General features: G+C 39.9%; 1 protein-coding gene across 1 annotated transcript in view; it reads left to right on the top strand.

The window, feature by feature from the left end:
• Nucleotides 1–12,557, top strand: part of IBSP (integrin binding sialoprotein) — a 41,275-nt gene extending 28,718 nt beyond the window's left edge. Inside the window, exons 6-7 of the mRNA XM_086961626.1 lie at nt 9,566–9,736; nt 10,994–12,557. Coding sequence (XP_086817752.1) covers nt 9,566–9,736; nt 10,994–11,719 — 897 coding nt within the window. The 3' untranslated portion in view covers nt 11,720–12,557. The remainder of the gene's footprint in view (nt 1–9,565; nt 9,737–10,993) is intronic.
• Nucleotides 12,558–19,492: the final 6,935 nt, after the last annotated feature.

Raw genomic sequence — 19,492 nt, 5'->3', positions numbered from 1 at the left:
AACTTTACATCATGTGTAGATTTACTCATCAGTAAAGTTACCTTTGCGAATAGCCCCTATTATGCCAGATTGTGGGATCTATAAACAAAAGTAAACTTTCTTATGTGTACGTCAACACGTATAAGTTTGCTCTTACACTTTTGAGTAATGTTACTACTTTTGGCTGTTAATCATTTACACTTTATATGTATTGTAAATGTAGAATACTTTTTAAATAACTGCTGCAGCCTTATTATTTAAATTTTATTATGCTTATATTTATTCAATCTGAAATAAAAGTAACTACACATTATAACATTTTTTTATTTTAAACAAAATATATTTCTTTTTAAATTATATTTATATTTAATTTGAAAAATTCTTTTTTTGTTTTTAAATATTCATTTTTAATATTTATTTTTGATTTTTTATTAACATAAATAGATTTATATTTTTTAAAAGTTTAAATGTGTTAATTAATTTTACCGATATTGCCTATGGTCTTTTATTTTAACTTCATACCTGCCTTATGTTCTATGGTAGGGTGTTGCAGTACTTGTGAGTGGCTATTGTTGGTGCTGAACTTAGTTCAGCTCTGAGCTGGAACACATTTCCATCAGTTTTGGGTCCTTTTTGGCTGCAGAAAATGTAAAGGTGCAGTTTGGGAAAAAGAAGGGGCAGGTGGATGCATATTCCTTTCTAAACCTCTCCCTAACCCTTACTTAACTCCTTTTTACTCCACCTATTACTCCTCCACGTTAGTAATAACTATCCCCCTTTTTCCAGCTACTGGCCCTTGTCCCTCCCACATTTACTTCTAAAGCATACACCTATGTATGTGGGCAGCTCCACCTTTGGAGCAGGGATCTACTCACATAACTGATAATAGGAGGGGGGATAAACACAGAGGCAGAAACCTAAACACATACGTTTGTGAATGGCATTTGTGAGTACCTTAGTAGTACTATAATAGTACTACTACATGTACCACAAAATAGTTTGTGACTAGGCTCCATTCTTCTATAACTTCAGTCCAACAATCTTTGGGATACAGTGTATTTAATGGGAGAAATGTATTGTTCAAACTCCATTTGCGGGAAAGCCCAGATTTTGGAAGGGTCAGACATACTATTTCAACTCTAATATAATAAACATTGGGGAAAGGGCATACATAAAGAAGTGGGGGTAAAATGTACTCTTCTGCCACTAGGATAATAAACATTAGGGAAAGTTAATATGCTGGGCGGTGAGCTCAAGTAGTATTGGTACTATTTATTTCAGAAATGTGAATGAACATGTAAAATTTCAATTGAATATATTAAACTTTAAGCAATTCATTGAATAATTTTGAAACATTAACACATATATAAAAAATAAAAATATATATATTTGAAATAAACTGTATCCCTCAAGTCTCTAATAATATACACACATATTTGAAAGAAACCAATACAAACTTTTATAATAATGAGAATTTATTTACACAACCCAAATATTAAATGGAATATTTTAAAATTTTACATAGTTTACTTTTTACTGAAGTATAATATATGTTTTGTTAAAATAACAATATACACCTACTCCTTCAATATACCCCACAGTCTGCAATAAACATTACATAAAGAATTAAAAAAAACTAATCTATTAAGAAACTTGTGTCAAAAAACATGCAGGCTAAAATAGAAAATACAGTTCAAAATTAAATTAATTAAAAGATTAACCAATTACAATGCATTTGAATTAAAAAAGTCCCCCAAACTCCCCCAAACAATTGCCTATCAAACCACATATCCCAAAAATAGAAAACAACAATTATATTGTTATACAACATGGTAACAATAAAACAAATAATGTCAAATTTCCCAAATATTGGCAAAAGATAATTAAGAATAATTAATATATTCTATGAAAAGAATATTACTCACCCAAACACCAATAGACCTACAACCTGCAAATAAATGAATTCCATTGGTTTAAAAATATTCAATCAAAGATTGCATATTTTCAAATGAATTAAGCATATTAAAAATCCAATTTCTGATGTGCACGATATATGCTTTCATCAATTTCTGTCAAACTATATATCTTTTATTTAAAACACTACACATTCAATCACTCAATGAACCCCTCAACCCAAAACTAAAATATAATACAGAATTAAACAATTTATTAAACATGAACACAAATAAATACAGTTTACAAAAAATAATTAACCTATAAGTCAAGTAAAATTACCTGGGAAATCGTTTTTTAAAACAGTACCCACTCATTTCCCCAATAAACTCAACAAAAAGTTTTGCATTACTGTAGTCTACTTGTTATGAATTCAAAATAAAGTAATTAAATTAAATTAGGTTGAGTAAACTAAAATAATTTAATAAAAATGATATAGAATATTTCAAACTTTAATATTATTGTAAAAAAGTAAAAGAAACAATATATTTATCTTCAACATTTTTGTCCACAATATTTTTGTCATAATATTTTGACCACAATATTATAGTCATATGACATTTTGTATTAAATATTTATATAGAATGCCTTTATTGTTACCCACTTAGCTAAGCAAATTCAGAAAATATTATACATAGGTATGCTATTGCTAGGGTTTGCTCGAAGCAGGTGTTTAACTTCACCAAATCTCAGCAGTCTTATGTCCTGTACAACACTGGTGGGAAGTCAGGCTAGAGGATTTTTTTAGCCAAGCCGTCCTCCTCCTTTGCTCCCATTAGCCGTAGAACTGATGAAGATCCAGAGTAATTTCCTTCATCATGGAATTTCTTCTAGTTAGCTGTGCGGCATCAAGAATGAATCACTGTGTAGCCAAAGTAAGGTAAAAGGGTGCCTTTGGGACCTTGTGTAGCAACAGGAAAGTACTATCTGTAGTGCTCTGCCCTTTTTTGGGAGTTTTTTCGCTTTAAAAATTCTTGGCAGTCTTTGATTTTCATGCGGTAAGGCATCAAGTTTCACAACTTTACATAGACCTACCAAAATATTTTGGGTATTCACAGAAATTCATAACACCTTTGCTTCAATTTCTGTACTTCTAAACCATGCTTTACTGAGTGTTTATGTTTCAATACATGGAAAATGTTCACAATAAAAAACACTCTGCCTCGGTCTGGAAACGTATATACTTTTCTGTGACCCATGCACAAACAGTAACCCCCTATATCTCTTGGAGCAGTAGCATCTTTGATAGTGATAAAGGCTGTAACTGCATTATTCTTCAAAATCAGGGGGCATATTTACTAAGATATCAAGCAGCTCAGCCAGTCACCTTGTGGCCTTGCACTGTACTCAACAATATACAGCGCATTCCTGTCATTTTCCAGCTGTGGAGAACAATGTGCTGCCTAGCAACAACACAGGCACCTTTGTGCAAGGGTGCCTGCATTGTAAGCAGGATTGGTTTTGTGCAGGAAGGAACTCCTTCCTGCACAAAAACAATCCCCTGATGCAGCACACACAGAAAGAAGAAATAACGAGGGGAAATACAGATATTTCTACTCATTATGCCTCATCTGGGAAGGTGTCGCGTTCTGACGCATTTCCAGGTCTATCTGTATTGGTAAATCTGGGAATGTTTCATAATCCATGGGTGGATGCATGGGATCACCCACACTCCACCCATTGAACGATTTCTCAGGGCAGAGTAACACATCCCACGGATTTGTGCTGCATTGCGTTACTCTGGATTTATCAAGCCACTCAGCCCATGCAAAATGGCCTTGCATGGCATGATAAATTCTTCTTAGGTTTTGCATCAGCCTTCCTTGGCACAAGTGCACCACAAAATATACATTCATATTCCCACCCCACTCCGTAGGCTGTTCATCTGAGGAGTTACAGAGTTACTGGAACTCTAAGAAAAGAAAAGCTAAGCTTACAAAAACCACAATCAGAATACTTGTGGACCTTGACAGTGCACGTTTACGTAAATACCAGCTGCAACAGAATGTGCCTTATTAAGATCTGCCTTTTCGTTTAGATTAGAATAGAGACATGAAGCCCAACATTTGTGTTTCATGGAGGTATTTAAAAGATGGTAGCAGCAAGTTATAATTAACAAACTATGAAACAAAAACTTGGTATTGTTATGTCTCTGGAGGTTCTCCAGACAGCAGCTTCAAAAATACTGTGCGGAAGGGGAAGTCTGACACATGACTTTCCAGACAAATGTACTGGTCTATCCCACTGGTCGTTTGGTAAAAGTGGAACATGCCATCTTCTGTGTTATTTTTAAAGAGTGGTTTTAAGACTCATCAGTCTTTCTTTCAGAAGTGTCTCTTCCTCACCGCAGTGGCCATTCCACACCCATAATTTGAAACACAATGGAGGGTAGTGTTTATTCAGAAAGAAAATAGTTTTACCATGAACAAAGATCTATGTATGCAGTTTGCTTGCTGGAGATATTATTTAGACAGCTCATTAGGGCCAAACATGTTTGTGGATGCTTGTTATAACTGTTTGGGCAAGACCGTCCACTTCAGGACAAAGGCAAAACTTAATTGTGTAAGGTTGAAGGCCTGCAGTACAACTCTGAGTAGAACAAGTTCCCTAGAATGCTGCCCAGAGTAACTAGGTCGGTTCAATTAAAGTATTTGCATCCATCACTGTTTTTGTTTTATTCATTAGAAATTATGGGCCAGATGTACTAACGTTTTTGAGAGCGCAAATAGGTTTTAGACCCATTTGCGACCGCAAAATACTTGTGGCCCATGTACTAATCCTATTTTGAGAGTCGCAAAATTGGAATAGCGACTCGCTATTAGGAAGGGGCGTTCCAAAGGCGTTCGATCCTAATAGCGACTCCTGAAGCTATGTATGACTGTTTGCGACTGCAATTGCGGTCGCAAAACAGACGCAGTTTACCATCCTTCAAAGAAGGGTGGTTAACCACTTACAAACGGTAAGGGGTCCCCAGGGGACCCTTCCCCTTTGTGAGTGGCTGTCAAAATAATTTTTTTAAGAAAACGCAGTGAACTGAAAAGTTTCATTTTTATTTTTTAAATGCATCACGTTTCCTTTAAGGCAAACGGGATGCATTTTAAACAAAACTGCTTTATTTAAAAGCAGTCCCAGAAATGCTGGTTTGCTGACCCCAACAGGCCACCATCCCTGGGAGTGCAAGCCATTCCCAATGGGGTCCCAAATTGCGACAGCCTCATTAATATGCATGAGGAATGCAATTTGCTACCCTATTGGGAATCGCAAACAGTGTCTCAGAAACTGTTGTGTATCCCAATTTGCGAGTCGCAAAAGAGACGCAATTTGCGACTCGCAAATTGGTGGGGTCGTACGTCTATCCCAATGTGCTCACTCTCTAGGAACTACATAGTTATAAATCGATGGGACCATCCATGCCACGTCCAAATTTTGATTATCTTAAATATTTGTGGAAAATAGAAGCTTAACCTTTGGGAAATGTGAATTAGACGTGGATGAGCCAACAGCCGCGGCCCGTGCAGGTGAGAGCGGTAGGGCCGTTGGGCCGGGTAAGGGGGGATTTTGAATGAGGGAAAATTAATTATTTCTTTTATTTTCACTTGTCGTTGTCTGTCAAAATCCCCCTCCCCCCCCCCACCCCCGGCCTCACCGCTCTTACCTGCATGAGCCGTGGCTGTGAGCCAACAAATGAACATGGAGAGCCAAGCCAAAACTGATACTGTAGTAAGTTCTGGATATAATAGCCTGTGTTTGAGCTGAACCTTGAAAATATTTGTCATGTAAATCATGCAACAAACACCATGTGAGAATACGGTAACATGAATTACATTATCAAACAGACATGGGCAAGTTTCAGTAAAAAAGTTTTGACCTTGACCAAAAAAGGACAGTCTTGCCCAAACTGCTAATACAAGTGGTTTTCTGTCAAATATGGTTCCTCAAATCCAAGTTCAGGATTTATCATGGCAAAATCAGATTAGAACACACACCAATTCCTGAAATTAGTATGGAAACACTAGCAAATATTTTCTATTCTGAATAAAATCTTCCATCACCTTTTATATGTGAAGCCAGCAAAACAGGGGGCCCATCGGGCCCCCAACATGCCTCTTAGGGCGAAGTGTTCTCACCCTGACTATATATATATATATATCTTTTTTACAGACTTTTATATAGCGCGAACTAGACCCAAATCGGGTTTCAGAGCGATTTACATAGCACCAGTTGCGTTACATGAGGACACATTGATTTATTTTTTTGAGGCACGGAGAGATTAAGTGATTTGCCCAGAATCACAGGATGTTCAGCGTCATTGCCGAGACTCGAACCCAGTTCCCCAGATTCAAGGTCGACCACCCTAGCCGTTAGGCCAACTCCTCTCCTCTAAAAAAAATTTACATTCATTTTCAGGACGAAGGGGCAATATTTATGATTCTTGTAATGGCTGTCACAACCTATTGTTCAGATTGTGGCCATCCAATCAGGATTGACGATTCCCCTTTAAAGTAGCCAATCAGATCATATTTAGATGCCAACAGTGTAGATACCTCTATCTTTTTAACCACTATATTAACACATGAGCACCTCTTACAATGTGAGTTTCTCCAGAACAGCTGTATGGATTTACACAACGTAATGAAAAGCACTCTTTCTGAGTAAAGTTCTAACTTTGTGCCACATTTTTCGAAATTACAATCAGCCATGTTTTCTGTATCCCTTCCCAAATTTTCCTATGGAATTAACATGAGAAACCAATGTTTTGGAACCCCTTATTTCCTTGGCTCCCACTTGGCAGATCAGCAACAAGCTTTTCAGGTAGAGTGCATGAACATTTTTTGGCTAGTTTCATGAACATTTGTTAATCTGCACCAAAGTTATTAGTGAAACAAGCAACACCCTTCCTCTAGAAATTCGGACCCACTAAACCTACATGTTGGCGACTACCACGGTATAATACAGCACTGGTTAAGAGCCACTAGTGTGAATAACTGGATTAATATTCAGTAACTCACTGCTATGATGTACAACAGTGGTTAACAAAACCTGTTACCTAGTCCTGTGCACACGTATCAAAATTCTTGGTTCTTCTGTCAGAACTAGATAAGTTAGACAAAGTTCAAGTAAATGAGGTTGAGATCCAGCGATGTTAAATATAAGTTTATAGTTCAATCTAATTTATAATCGTACCCGCTAGAGCGCCATTTCTTCCTGTCCTTTACCCAAACCCAAACTTTCTTCAAAACCTGTTACCTACTCTTCCTATGTCCTAAAGGAAGTCCAGGCTGCTTTGGCTAGGCCCTAAAAGAGCCTAGCCAGAGCCGCCTGAAAACCAGGGAGCACAGCCTCTGGATGTGAGGGCACAAAGAGTGGTGAGGTGGGTGGCGAGAGGGGGTGCAGGGTTTTCTTCCATTTTGGAAATGGAACAAAGGCTATTGCAAGGTACGACTCCCTCATTATCCCCCTGCCCCTGCATAGGAGTTGAAGGCAGGGGCAGGAGCAGATGATTTTGTGGCCTGTAAATAAAACATTATAGATGTGGAAAAAGTGAATTACTGGGATGTTTTTCACCTTGGGGTGCTGAATGACATTATTCACAGTAAGAGACCATCATTATTGAAGCGTCTTCAAACCCAATGTCACGTGACCTACACCAGTGTGATAAAGATCATAAAAATACTATATACATATTGTTACATATCAGTATGTACCATAATGGCAAAAGAAATGCATGTAAATACTATTTTTTTATCTTTATCAGACACATGACATGGTGTTTAGAGACACTGCACTAGTGATTATCTCTCACCACGAACTAGCCCACGATTGAACGAAATGTGTAGGGTTTTTTCTGACAAAACAAACTATTGAGCACAAGATACAGTCCTCATGAGTGCAAGCAGGTCTCCTCTTTTTTGCTATGGCTGATTTGATGTCAAATGTGTTTGCACACACATGTACTCACATTCACATTGAAGTTTTAGATAAAAAACAAACTTAAAAATCATTGCAATTCACCAGTTATGGTTGGCATTGCAATAGATAACGAGCACAACGGCCATACAACCCATAACTTGCACATCAAATGCAATGTTTATGACCTCAACAGATTTATACTAATATACCAAAAAGCACATAATTAAGTAATAGAAAATACCCAAACTAGTAAATATTACTAACTTCACAGACACCTCACTCACATTGGTAATATCTCATCTGTAAGAAGTACTATGCCATTGATAATTCCATATTTTGCTTCAAGGGTGACGTCATTGGATTACATTTGGTGTACATTCTACTGTGCCTTTTAAGTGAATTTGCATTTGTCGTTTTAAACATATGTTAAGGTATCATGATCAGTCCAAATCAACAGCGTTTTTTTTTCAGTCAATGCCCATTTTTTTTTTCATTTGATAGTACATTTTTTCCAACTTCTCTGAACGCAAAAGCTGTCCCAGTGCACAGCTTTTGGCCTTGTACTTTGGAGTTTGACGCGGGGTCTGACCATAGTCCTAGGGAGTAAGGGGCAGATTTATGTTAACTGGCGCATCCCGAGGGATGCGTCAGTTAACGTGCGCCACAGTGCGCCACAGCTACGCCACCCATGGTGCGCCGCATTTATAATGCGGCGCACCATGGTGCAAAAACGGCACAGATGCGTGACGCATCAGTGCCGGAAATGTGGCGCATTGCTGGAGTTGCGTCGCAAGCGCGACGCAGCTCCAGCAAGGCTCGGGGGTACACATTCTGCGCAATGCTGCGTCAAGACCTACGCCTGCTTCAAGCAGGCGCAGGGTTTTGACGCAGCATTGCCCTGAAAGTGACTGAGTGAAATCTCATAGATTTCACTCAGCCACTTTCAGGAGGCGTTCCTGCGCCGGAACGCCCCCCCCTGCACAGGAACGCCTCCTTATGGTGCAGTGCTTTACAACGTGATGCATCTCCTAGATGCGTCACGTTGTAAATAGGGCGCATTGTTTGCGCCGCAGTTGCGTCAAATAAAGTGACGCAATTGCGGTGCAAAGAGGCGCAACGGCCTCATAAATCTGCGCCAACGTCTATAGCAAATGTCATCAAAATCACTTCTGGAACAAGGACCTCAGGGATGTCAGTTTGTTTTAATGGCCCAAGTATAATCTCTATCACAGAGACATTGGGAGGAATAACCAGTGAAAGGAGGAGTCATTAATTGATCAGTGGCTTAGAAGAACGAGTTAGTAACCTCAAACTGTGAAAATATTATTTTGTGGTTTACTGATAAAATAAAGATTGAGAGGTTCCCAGAGTTCTGCAGTGTGCACCACGTGTGTGTAGCATTAACATGCAGAAGTTGTATTTTATCAAACAGGACAATGTCATTGCCTACTTTGGGTTACTGCCAATTTCTCTTGTCTCAAAAATTATTTTCGCTGTAAAGATGGCATTTTTTATAGCTTGTATACTTTGACTATTTTTTTCTGCTTGTTTATGTTTCCTCCATCCAGTTTCTATTTTCCTAGTTTGTTGTTTCAACAACTTAAGATCTTCATTGAACCATCCGGCTGCATGTAGTTTTATTCTGTATTTCTTTTAATATAGAGTTAAAAAATTAGATGCTGCTAAAATGCTACATATTTTAACGTGTAATATGCTGTTTTAGCCTGCTGCTGCCCCTGCGTTTGGAGGCTCTCAAGGACATGGTGGTGGACGGGCACCAGTTAGGCAACCTGTGAAACAGGAACCAACAAACACCGTCAATGTTGGTGAACATGCACCAATAAGGCAAGCTGTGAAACAGGAAACAACAAACAACAAAAAGGAAGTAGCAAAAGTAAGTTAAAACATCAAATTATTTTCCCTTTAAGCTGAAGATCATTTGGGTGATCTTGGTACATGAGATATTTGCCTACATAGACATGGGCGATTTCTGCCACAGGTGTTATTTTTTAATTGAAAAAGAGGTTAAATAGCTGGTTCATATGGGGGAAATGGTCTCATGCAATAATGAAAGAGCTGAGGTGGAAGGAAGCATGCCCCTGGGATCTCACAGTCCACCACCACAAAGCTTGAGATTACCTTCTCTGGTGAAACTAGATGATTGCATTAAGAGTGAAATGACAAGAGGTCTCCAGTAGACTCTGGCTGCCATGATAAATTGTGAAGCAAAATGGAATTGTGAATTAATGCGAATTGAGTATGCCCTTTGCTGGCCATTGCTAGTACATTTTATCACTTTGAGGCCATCATCAGGCCTACACCATTCCATGCCACCTTGCCCTGGAGGATATGCATATTTTCAAAACTTGTATATTTGTAGTTGTTTTGCAAACAAGTAAAATGAAACATTGTAGACTCAGTATTCCTCTCAGAGATAACAATTATGCTTACATTCTCATGCCTTGAGTAAACAGTCAGCACAGAAGTTTGAGCAACCACATCTATCCACTCTTCCCTTCATAAGCAAAGCTAACGTGGTTTGTCACAAGGATGTCGAGAACCTCACATCCAAAGTATACAAGGAAATAACTCTCCCTTCTCGCCCCAACCCACACATTCCTGGAGGATGTGCACAGCTGCTTGGTCAGAATCCATGGATCCATTATTCCAAGTACATATTCTTCCACTCAGCATGTAAATGGAACGTCGGCTTATGGTAAAGGTGGATCAGTTTACATTCCACCGGCACTTAAAGCTCTCTTTAAAATGCATTTTTAAAAGACATGTCTGCCTGCCGGCAAGTTGTACGATTTCAGGCTAAATGAAAGTCAAATAAAACATATTATGACTACTGGGAATGTACTGAATATTGTGTTTAAGTTTAGTTAAAGGAATTATCTTTCTTAGAGACAACTTTAGTGGTGAGATGGAAATCAGAGTAGAATATCTTTCCAAGCTTCCCATTGGTTTGATTACATAAGCCTCATGAATGTTGAAATTCCTTTTGAAAAAAGAGACCCTCCCTAAGGCATGACCAAATTCTGGACTTGGCATGAAACAGCATTTTTGCAATTAAAAATCGAAATTTGATTTTCAATATCACAAGCTCACATTTATTTTACAATTTCATTTCTTACCAATCTTGACACAGGTCACAGAAAATGAAGTCACTGAAGAAGAGGAAGAGGAGGACGAAGGAGAAGAAGGTGAAGAAGGAGAAGAAGGAGAAGAAACGGAGGAGGTTGAGGAAACTGGCGAGAACCAGAATGCCACAGACACCAATGGGGAAATTGAAAATGAGGAAGAGAGCCTGAATGGTACTGAGACTGGCGCAAACAGCACCAATGAAATAGAAGGAGCCGAAGCACATGCAAACACTACCAGTGATGAGAGTGATCAAGGACTTAATGGCACGGCTCAAACCACTCTTGCAAGTGACGGAAATAATGGAAATATTGTCGAGCAGCCTACCACTCCTGCCAGTGATTCTAACAATGGGGATATTGGGGTAGAAGAGGCAACCAATCCAAGCGAGGTGAATATAGTTTTAGAACCAGAGGTCACCACAACAGGAGGAAGCGAGGGTCCTGCGAATATTGCTACTGAAGCCCCAATCACAGTAGAAAACAGCAGTGTGGACCTCATCAATACCACCCCCAGCCAAACAGAAACTGAAGGATACACAGTACATGGAAATCAGGGTGAACACGATACTGACAGTTCAACACCTGACTACGAGCACGGAAATGAATATGATCACGTGATCACCCGTGGGGACAATTATGCACCATATCATCCATATGAAGATGAATATAACTATAAAGGCTACCATGGGTATGATGAGTATGCGGTCCAGGAGTACTATAATGAAGCATGAGAGGCTGGGCCTTGAATATCCCTATTTAATGTTAATAACAAACATAGAAGCTCAGTATTAGGTCTGGCTACTTAACCTCTTAAGAAGCCAATTATGAAGGGGAGTAAGGGCACGGGAATGGAAACAGAGATAATGGGAAGGTTCATTGCTTTCCCAGCTACCGTCTTCAAGTCAGCAAACAGAACGCAATGGTTTTCAGTGGTAGTCAAATGTGTGGGTTAACTGTGAGATTTTATATATGTAAAAAAAATATTTAAGGCATAAAAATGCATTCATTAGTCACAATTCAGTGTATCTGTGTACAGTTTGCGTAGCGGGCTTCATGTTTGGATACTTCAACATGAGTGATTGCTCGTGTCCCAAAGAGACCCTTTCAGAGAGATATTTGAGTAAAAGGGCAAAATGTAGTGTAATAAGAGTATATTTGTAGTTGAGATTTAGTCTCGTAAAAATTGTCAAAATTCGCAGACTGGATGGACCTTATGATCATTATCTGCTGTATATATCTATAGTTTTCTATTACAGCCATTCAGGACATGGTTTAAATGTTAACTATGAGGTAAGCACCACATGTTAAGGTTCTATGGATGTGTGTTTGAAATACTAAAATCAGATATGAAAACATATTGTTGATGTCAGTTTACAAATGTTTCACTAATTGCATATGTTACCTCAGGAGCATTGTCTGATGAGACACTTTGTGTTAGCAATTTCAGTTACAATCCCCAGGATGAAAATGTATGTATTTTCATTTACGTTTTACTGTGATATTTTGCATCAAATTATCAAAAATTCCTGCCCCATGTAACATTAAAACCTAATATTGTTGCAACCAAAATCAGCTGACATGAGGTTTTCTTTCTTCGATACTTATCAGTTGCCCATAACAAGACTCAATGGGACCGATTTATAAAGACATTTGTACAAATGACTACATGCACAACTCAAGGGTATTCACAAAAGGTGAGTTTGAAATTATAAATCATTGTACTAATGGGCAGGATTACCTTTTCATGGAGTAATTTTGCGATGAGTAATTCTGACTGTAAGGAGCCGATTACGACGTCGGTCGGTAAGGCTCTGAATGGGATTCGGTTTCTCTGAATCCGATTTAGAACCTATGTTTCCGACCGAATCAGTTACATTCCCGAACGACCAATTATGATGCAAGGAAACCTTTTGGGCTGTCTAATTTGTTCCGATCGGCATTCCGATAGCCGGAGTCTTTCGGAGTCAAATTGTACAGCTCTAGCGACACGGTTTCTGATCGAGCGATTACTATGTCCGATTCTGACAGCCGTTCCGAATTGTTCTGCCCGACACAAAATGGTTGTCAGACTCTGACTTTGGGGGGCTGTAGTAGGCCCCTCTTCATCCATAGGCCTCTGGTTGGGACCTGTGGGGGTACCAAGGAATACTTATTTCCAACCATGCACAGTGTGGCAGGTACAACAAGGCGCCCGCCAAGGGTGCAGGGTTTTCCCCAACCACCCCTTTTTTCAATGTGAGCCCGTGTTCTCGTTTGGAACACAGGCTCCCATTGAATTCAATGTGAATCCGACCATACGATGTTCGGAAGCACTGTAATCGGTTGGTTGGACTCGCAGAACCCGATTCGGTTGGAAACGATTCCGAAACCTATTCAGTCGGAAGAGTTTCAGACCGGCATCATAATTGGTCCCTAAGGGTGAGAAGTGTAAACACACATAAACGAGAGATTTGAAGGGGCTCCTAAAAGTCATCTCTAATCTTCCCCCATCCTGGATAAGGTCAGAAATGTATTCCTGTCAAGGATTTCCACTTGGGAAAAACATTTCTCCTATACAGAAAAAAATTTCCTTTTACAAAGGTGCATGGTTTTTCTCCCTTTTTAATAGTACAATGCATTCAATTCCATGAAATATCTTAATGGAAGGTTAAAAATAGATTCACAAAGCCTTTCCAGTTATACGTCTCACATGTTGTGAATAGTGCAGTTTTCATGGTGCAGTCTAGAAAATGTTAGTAATTTCCAGAAAGTCATACGTCTCTATCCTCAGGAGGCTGCCCGGTTAGGACTTCCTCTGTGAACGGGCACCACTCTTCCTTCATGATGACTCACATAAAGCATCCAAGGCCAGTGTAAAAAGAGCCAATAGTGACAATTATTTTGGGTAGAAGAGATGCAGTGACACTCAAAGAAAGTCTTTTGACAATTAGAGGATTGCGCTTAAACTGTAAGGGACTTGTATATGTGGATACTGAGGACAACAAGCCTCAGATTCAGATAAGTATTGTTGTACTGTCACAAACCCCCACCCTGCATTTGTGTCACCTGTGAAAAAATCATTACGAAAGGTATTAAAGAGACCAAAGGGAAAATTATTGATAGAGACAATGATGCCTTTTAATGTTCCTTTCAGATCCATCTGATTCCATTCTGGCTCCACACCAGTCAATGAAACCATATTCAAAGGTATTCATGGGCTACTCTCTCAACAAGACTGTGACTGTCACTTTGCTCACTATCTCTTAGCATTTGACCAGGGAAGTAGCTATCAACAGTGCATAAGGTGCAGTTGCACCAGGACCCAGGAGTTTGAGAGGCCTAATGCATCTCAGTGTAAGATGTTTTTCCCTACCCAATGATTGTTAGGGCGCATGTTCCTTGTTTGCTTTAGGGCCCAATCCACCCTTGCTAAGGCTCTGCATCTGACGTTGGAGAACCATTTCCCAAGGCCCAATCACATCACGCCACCAAAAAAACAGCATTCGAGCCCCGCATAAACAATACGAAAAACGTGCACTCTATTGAGTTTTTTATAGTGCCACCATGCCTTCAGATGATAACTCACAATGCTTTTTGGTGCACACAGTACGGATTTATATCTGACCTGACAGAGGTTGGAATGAACAACATTACACAGACAACTATGTTTGTAGGTAAATTACATTGTACGTGATATGCAGTTAGGTTGATTTTCAGATGTGTGCGTATGGAATGTAGGGGCAGTGTAGCATGAAGAAGCATTACAAAGATATTTAAAGCAAAAAAGAAACAAAATTCACCTTCTCTTTCCAATGTCGACATTGTGGTGGTGCTGGGTTTCAAAAGGTTAATTCTGGTTGTCAATGTAAAGAGACACAGCTCAAATCGTTAGTTAAGCAGCAAACTAACATTTGCAGTAATAAAAACGTAGTAAATGACCAAGCAGACCACTGGGCTTCATATCATGTAGAGTGAGCAGTCTACAATTTAAAACAAGCATTTGCAATGCAATAGGTCTCTCATTAGCGAGAGTTTAAGCTACTGGCATTGTAGATTACAATGCCTTTTATTTATCTGTTTTGATCATTAAACCATAAATAAAAGTCATTGTCATTTACAACGCCAATAGCTCAAACTCTTGTAAATGAGAGACCTATTTCATTTCAAATAAGCAGCCGCCATCGTCCTGAGCTGCTTTGAAAGTGAAAGGGTGCATGACACGCTGAATGCTACAGGAAAGCATGTCATGCCTGCAGTAGGAGAAACTCATTAAAGAAAAGAGTGCTTACAGACTAAATAAGACAAACCGTGTCACAACCGAAGCAAAAGGGCCAGTCCTCATCTGAGGTTACAAATGAAGACAAGGTGGTACTAAGGAAGGACTAACAAGCCTGTTAACGAATCAGAAGTCAGCACTTCCAAAGGACAATGAAAAAAGCCAATGGAAAATAAGGGCGAAGAGTAGGCGGGGCTTTAAGTCTATAGTGGAATACAGCATGCCTCGCAGAGCAGCATATGCTGCTGCCCAGGCTCGACCTAAAAATGGCTGTATCAGCCTTTTAGTAAGGCTATGCATGATAATGAGTAGAACGTGTATTGTTATCGGGGTGAAGAGGTGTTGAATGTCAGTCCTGATATCCTTAAAATTTTAATGAATAGATTCAAATGTGAGAAAAGCACATTTGAGGAAACAAACAGACAAGAAAACCATAATCTTGGGACCAGAAAGGCTGACACAAGGACTAGCAGACAAACTCAAGCACAAGAGCCAGGTGCACACCAGCAGGAAAATAGTGAATACGGCTGCACAGGTTAAAAGAAAAACGGTATTTGTAAAGCTTGAACTAATCAACCCTAAGGGTCTAAAGACACTTGGGGCTGTCGGGGAGATTAAGTGAGCTATTTCCCAGAGTCACATGATACTGAGCTGATCTGCCTCCTGCGCTGGGGATCGAACCATGAACACTGCTCTGCCCAGGCCGCTGTGCCACACCTATCCTGGTACAAGTTACTGTCACACTGACCACATGTGCTGGGACATGATATAGACCTGCAGCCTCAAGGATACTCCTTTTTTATGTCATGGAGACATCCATACTAGTAGAGAGAGACAGGCATTGATATGTTCACATAAACACTTCGTCACGCTCCCAGATGGGAGTCAGTGGGACTGGGAGGAACGAAAAGCATGAAAGGATAACTCTGAGCATGGCACACTTAGGTAATGCTATACACTCAGCCGCTGGCACAGATTTAAAATAATCTGCAACTGAAAAGGACCCGAGAACAGAGTGTACAGGCATCCACATAGTAACCTACACTATCAGCACTACTGAGGTACAAGAAGAGGGCCACGAGGCACAACTAGGCTTTTAAATTAAGCAGGATGGCCCTGCCTGAGCATCCCCCAACAGCCCTCCAGCAGCATGTACCAGAGACAGACTCCTGAGGGTCAGCACAGGTTACCTTTTAGTGTGTACTTAGTTTACCCTTAGTAGAGTGGTGATTTATACCTGGCCTGGGTGCATGCCTCGGCCAACCAGGAATCTAATTTCGAACACAAGCCATTTGAAGTGTAAGTGGGGCATATAACAGCTCTGACCCCAGCCATACTGGCAGGATGGGCCATCCGGCCCACACACCTAGTCCCCTTTTGTGTATTTGTCTAGAAGGAATACACAAACCTTGCAAGCACAGCCATTCACAATCATGTGGCCCAGTGTTAGCAATTGGAAGAGATAGGCCTTGCAACAGCGAAATACGACTTTGGTAGTTTTTCATTATAAGGACATGTAAAACTTAAGTCCCCCAATCCTACTTTATAAATACAATGCACCAGGCATGCATCCTGCTCTATAACCTTGACTTTTAAGTATTAAAAAAGAAGATTTAAGCCTGGCAAAAGTTTTATTTTGCCATGTCGAGATAGCAGTTAAAAACATGTTAAAATACATGTTTTAAACGGCTTCTTCAGTGTGTGGCACAATGTGTGCTGCAGGCCCACTAGTTGTATTTAATGTTCATGTCCTGGGCACATGTAGTACTATTTACTAGGAATTTGCAATTAAATTAATGATGCCAATTAGGTGTGGGCCTGTATTACAGTGCTTTAGGGAGCGAGCGCAAGAACTTTAGCACTGGTTAGTATTGGTAAAGTGCATAAGGGCCTAATGGCAACAAAACTGAATTCAGCAAAATAGGAGGGGTGAAGGCAAAGAGTTATGGGTAACACCATGCCAAGGATGTCAGGTCTAACAGTAAGGCAACTGAACAAGATGATAAGTAGCTTTAAAATCTCAAGTGTATGACTTTGGAATTCACAAGTATGGATAAATCATGTAACATGCTTATTAGAAAGATGTGTGAGTTTCTATGAAGCAATTCTAATGACTTTAAATAAGATCATTTGGACATTAGAATGCTAAACTCATAACTTACTGCTCGTGAGCAGTAAAGCCACACCAAGACACCAACCATTTTACTGTCTATTCACACATCTTTCATCCACCCCACATAAAATCATTCACACCCCCAAATGAGAGCCCAATACATCCCAACACTCACATCAACACACCACCATTCAGGGGACTATCACATTCATATGCCCACAGGAGTGAAAAACCAATCACAAAGCCACTGACATAGTCATCAGTCAACTTATAAAAAAAATGCCTCAGGCAATCCCCTGTACACAACCGTCCAGACAGCAGTCACACACACACTGTCAGATAGCAGCAACTCATATCACCAGCCTATATAAGAAGTGGTGAGTGTAGCAATCGGTGACCAGGGTTAAGCTTTGACTATCTGTCTTTCTCAGAGTGCTGACTAATACTGCGTGGGTGCCAGGACCACCTTTAATAATACCCACCAATGGCAGCCTGCTTAGACTCAGGAGGACTTGTTTTTCATGCACCTTTACTGCACTCACTGTCTAAATGCAGATCCTTGAACTGCATAGTAGTATGTTGTTGGGTGTTCGAGGATGCCCTGTTGCCCATTCCTTTGACAGTTTCAGCATATCTACATTTGAAAAGTGGAGAAAACATGCTGGGGTAGACTCTCCTAAGTTTCCTTAAGAGCACTTCTAGAAAGACCAGGGGCCTTAGAGTTTAGTGGACAGGGTACTCTGTCAAACCATGGCAGATGTCCCAACCACTGTTATGGGAAATACATTGACTATAATGCACTTGTAGTATTGTAGACTGAATATATGCTATGATTTGATGGAAGATGAAGAAAGCAAGCAAGCCTCAAGAAAGGCCGTTGTATGCCTACTTACTGGAGTCAGTAAAAGCACACTGGCTCAAATCAAATTCACAAGAAAAAAACTATTTTGGATGATGGTACTATTTTAGTTGAGTATAATATTAAGATTTTACCCATTTGAAACTCTGTTTATCTAGTTGAAGGAATGTGCCATTAAAGGGATATACACATGCAAAGCCTCTCTCTTTCCTGTTGAAGCACAAACACTGCATCAGCAGTATGAATTGTTCTTTTACTCTGTGGCAGGATTGCAGTTGGCAAAGTCCTCTAAAACCTATGAAGTAGAGTACTGCTTCTACAGCAGTAAGACTTTCAATACCGACCAGCTGAAAGTCAAGGAAGGATGTCAGTCTTCCCATGGTGGTCTGCTGATACGCTGGTCCTTGCAGCGTATTTAAGGTAAAATCGACCCCTCCACTATGGATAAAACTTTATGACCCTTGATACACCCAGTCGGGTTTTAGTACCAGATTTAACCCTTGTTTTTGCATAACGTGTCCAACGGTAAAACAACTATTTGACCTCTTAATATTTTTCAATATACTTTAACTTGTTTAGTACTTATCAAGTGATCATACAACATGTCTGACAGTAGAATGGTACTTTTGTCTTAGTATGTACTCTGTGCACCAATATTCGAGAATCACACCCGGTGGGGCGTTCACTGTTAAGTGCACATGGAGATATTCCACCTGACCCTCTCCCTAATCCTGTTTTTTAATTACTCTTAGGACCCTTGCCCACCCTAACCCTCGTCCTGATGAAGACCCGTTTCGTAAGGGGAACTGTCCCTACTTTCTTTAGGGTCGAAACGTAGACCATACATACCACAACACCAGCTTCTGCCCACAAGCAGGATCAATTCAGCTATTACAGAAGACTGGTTTCCTTTAATTTTCTCTGACTTGCCAGAGCAGCTTATTGTGGCCCCTGAAGGGGGAGCCACGTGAAATAATGTGTATATGCTTATAGAATGAAATGCAATTCTATATGACTTTTGATTAATAAAATGTTCCCTGCACTGTTCACTGAATTCCTTCACATCACCAGCACTTCCCCCCCCCCCTTTCTCCCCTTTTTGCACGCGTGGGCACAACTGTGTTACAACAACATTAGACTGTTTGGATTTGTAATGCATAAACCAATTGTAGGTTTTTTGGTATGTTGTGAATTAAAACAACCTACCTGTTGAAATGTAATGCCTGTACATTGATTGTTCAAGACTTTAACTTTCTATGAATCTATCTTCTCTCCCA

The sequence above is a fragment of the Lissotriton vulgaris genome, chromosome 3_1, assembly GCF_964263255.1.
Source record: "Lissotriton vulgaris chromosome 3_1, aLisVul1.2, whole genome shotgun sequence".
Classification (NCBI taxonomy): domain Eukaryota; kingdom Metazoa; phylum Chordata; class Amphibia; order Caudata; family Salamandridae; genus Lissotriton; species Lissotriton vulgaris.
The sequence above is the reverse complement of the archived record's forward strand: the minus strand, read 5'-3'. Positions and strand labels throughout refer to the sequence as shown.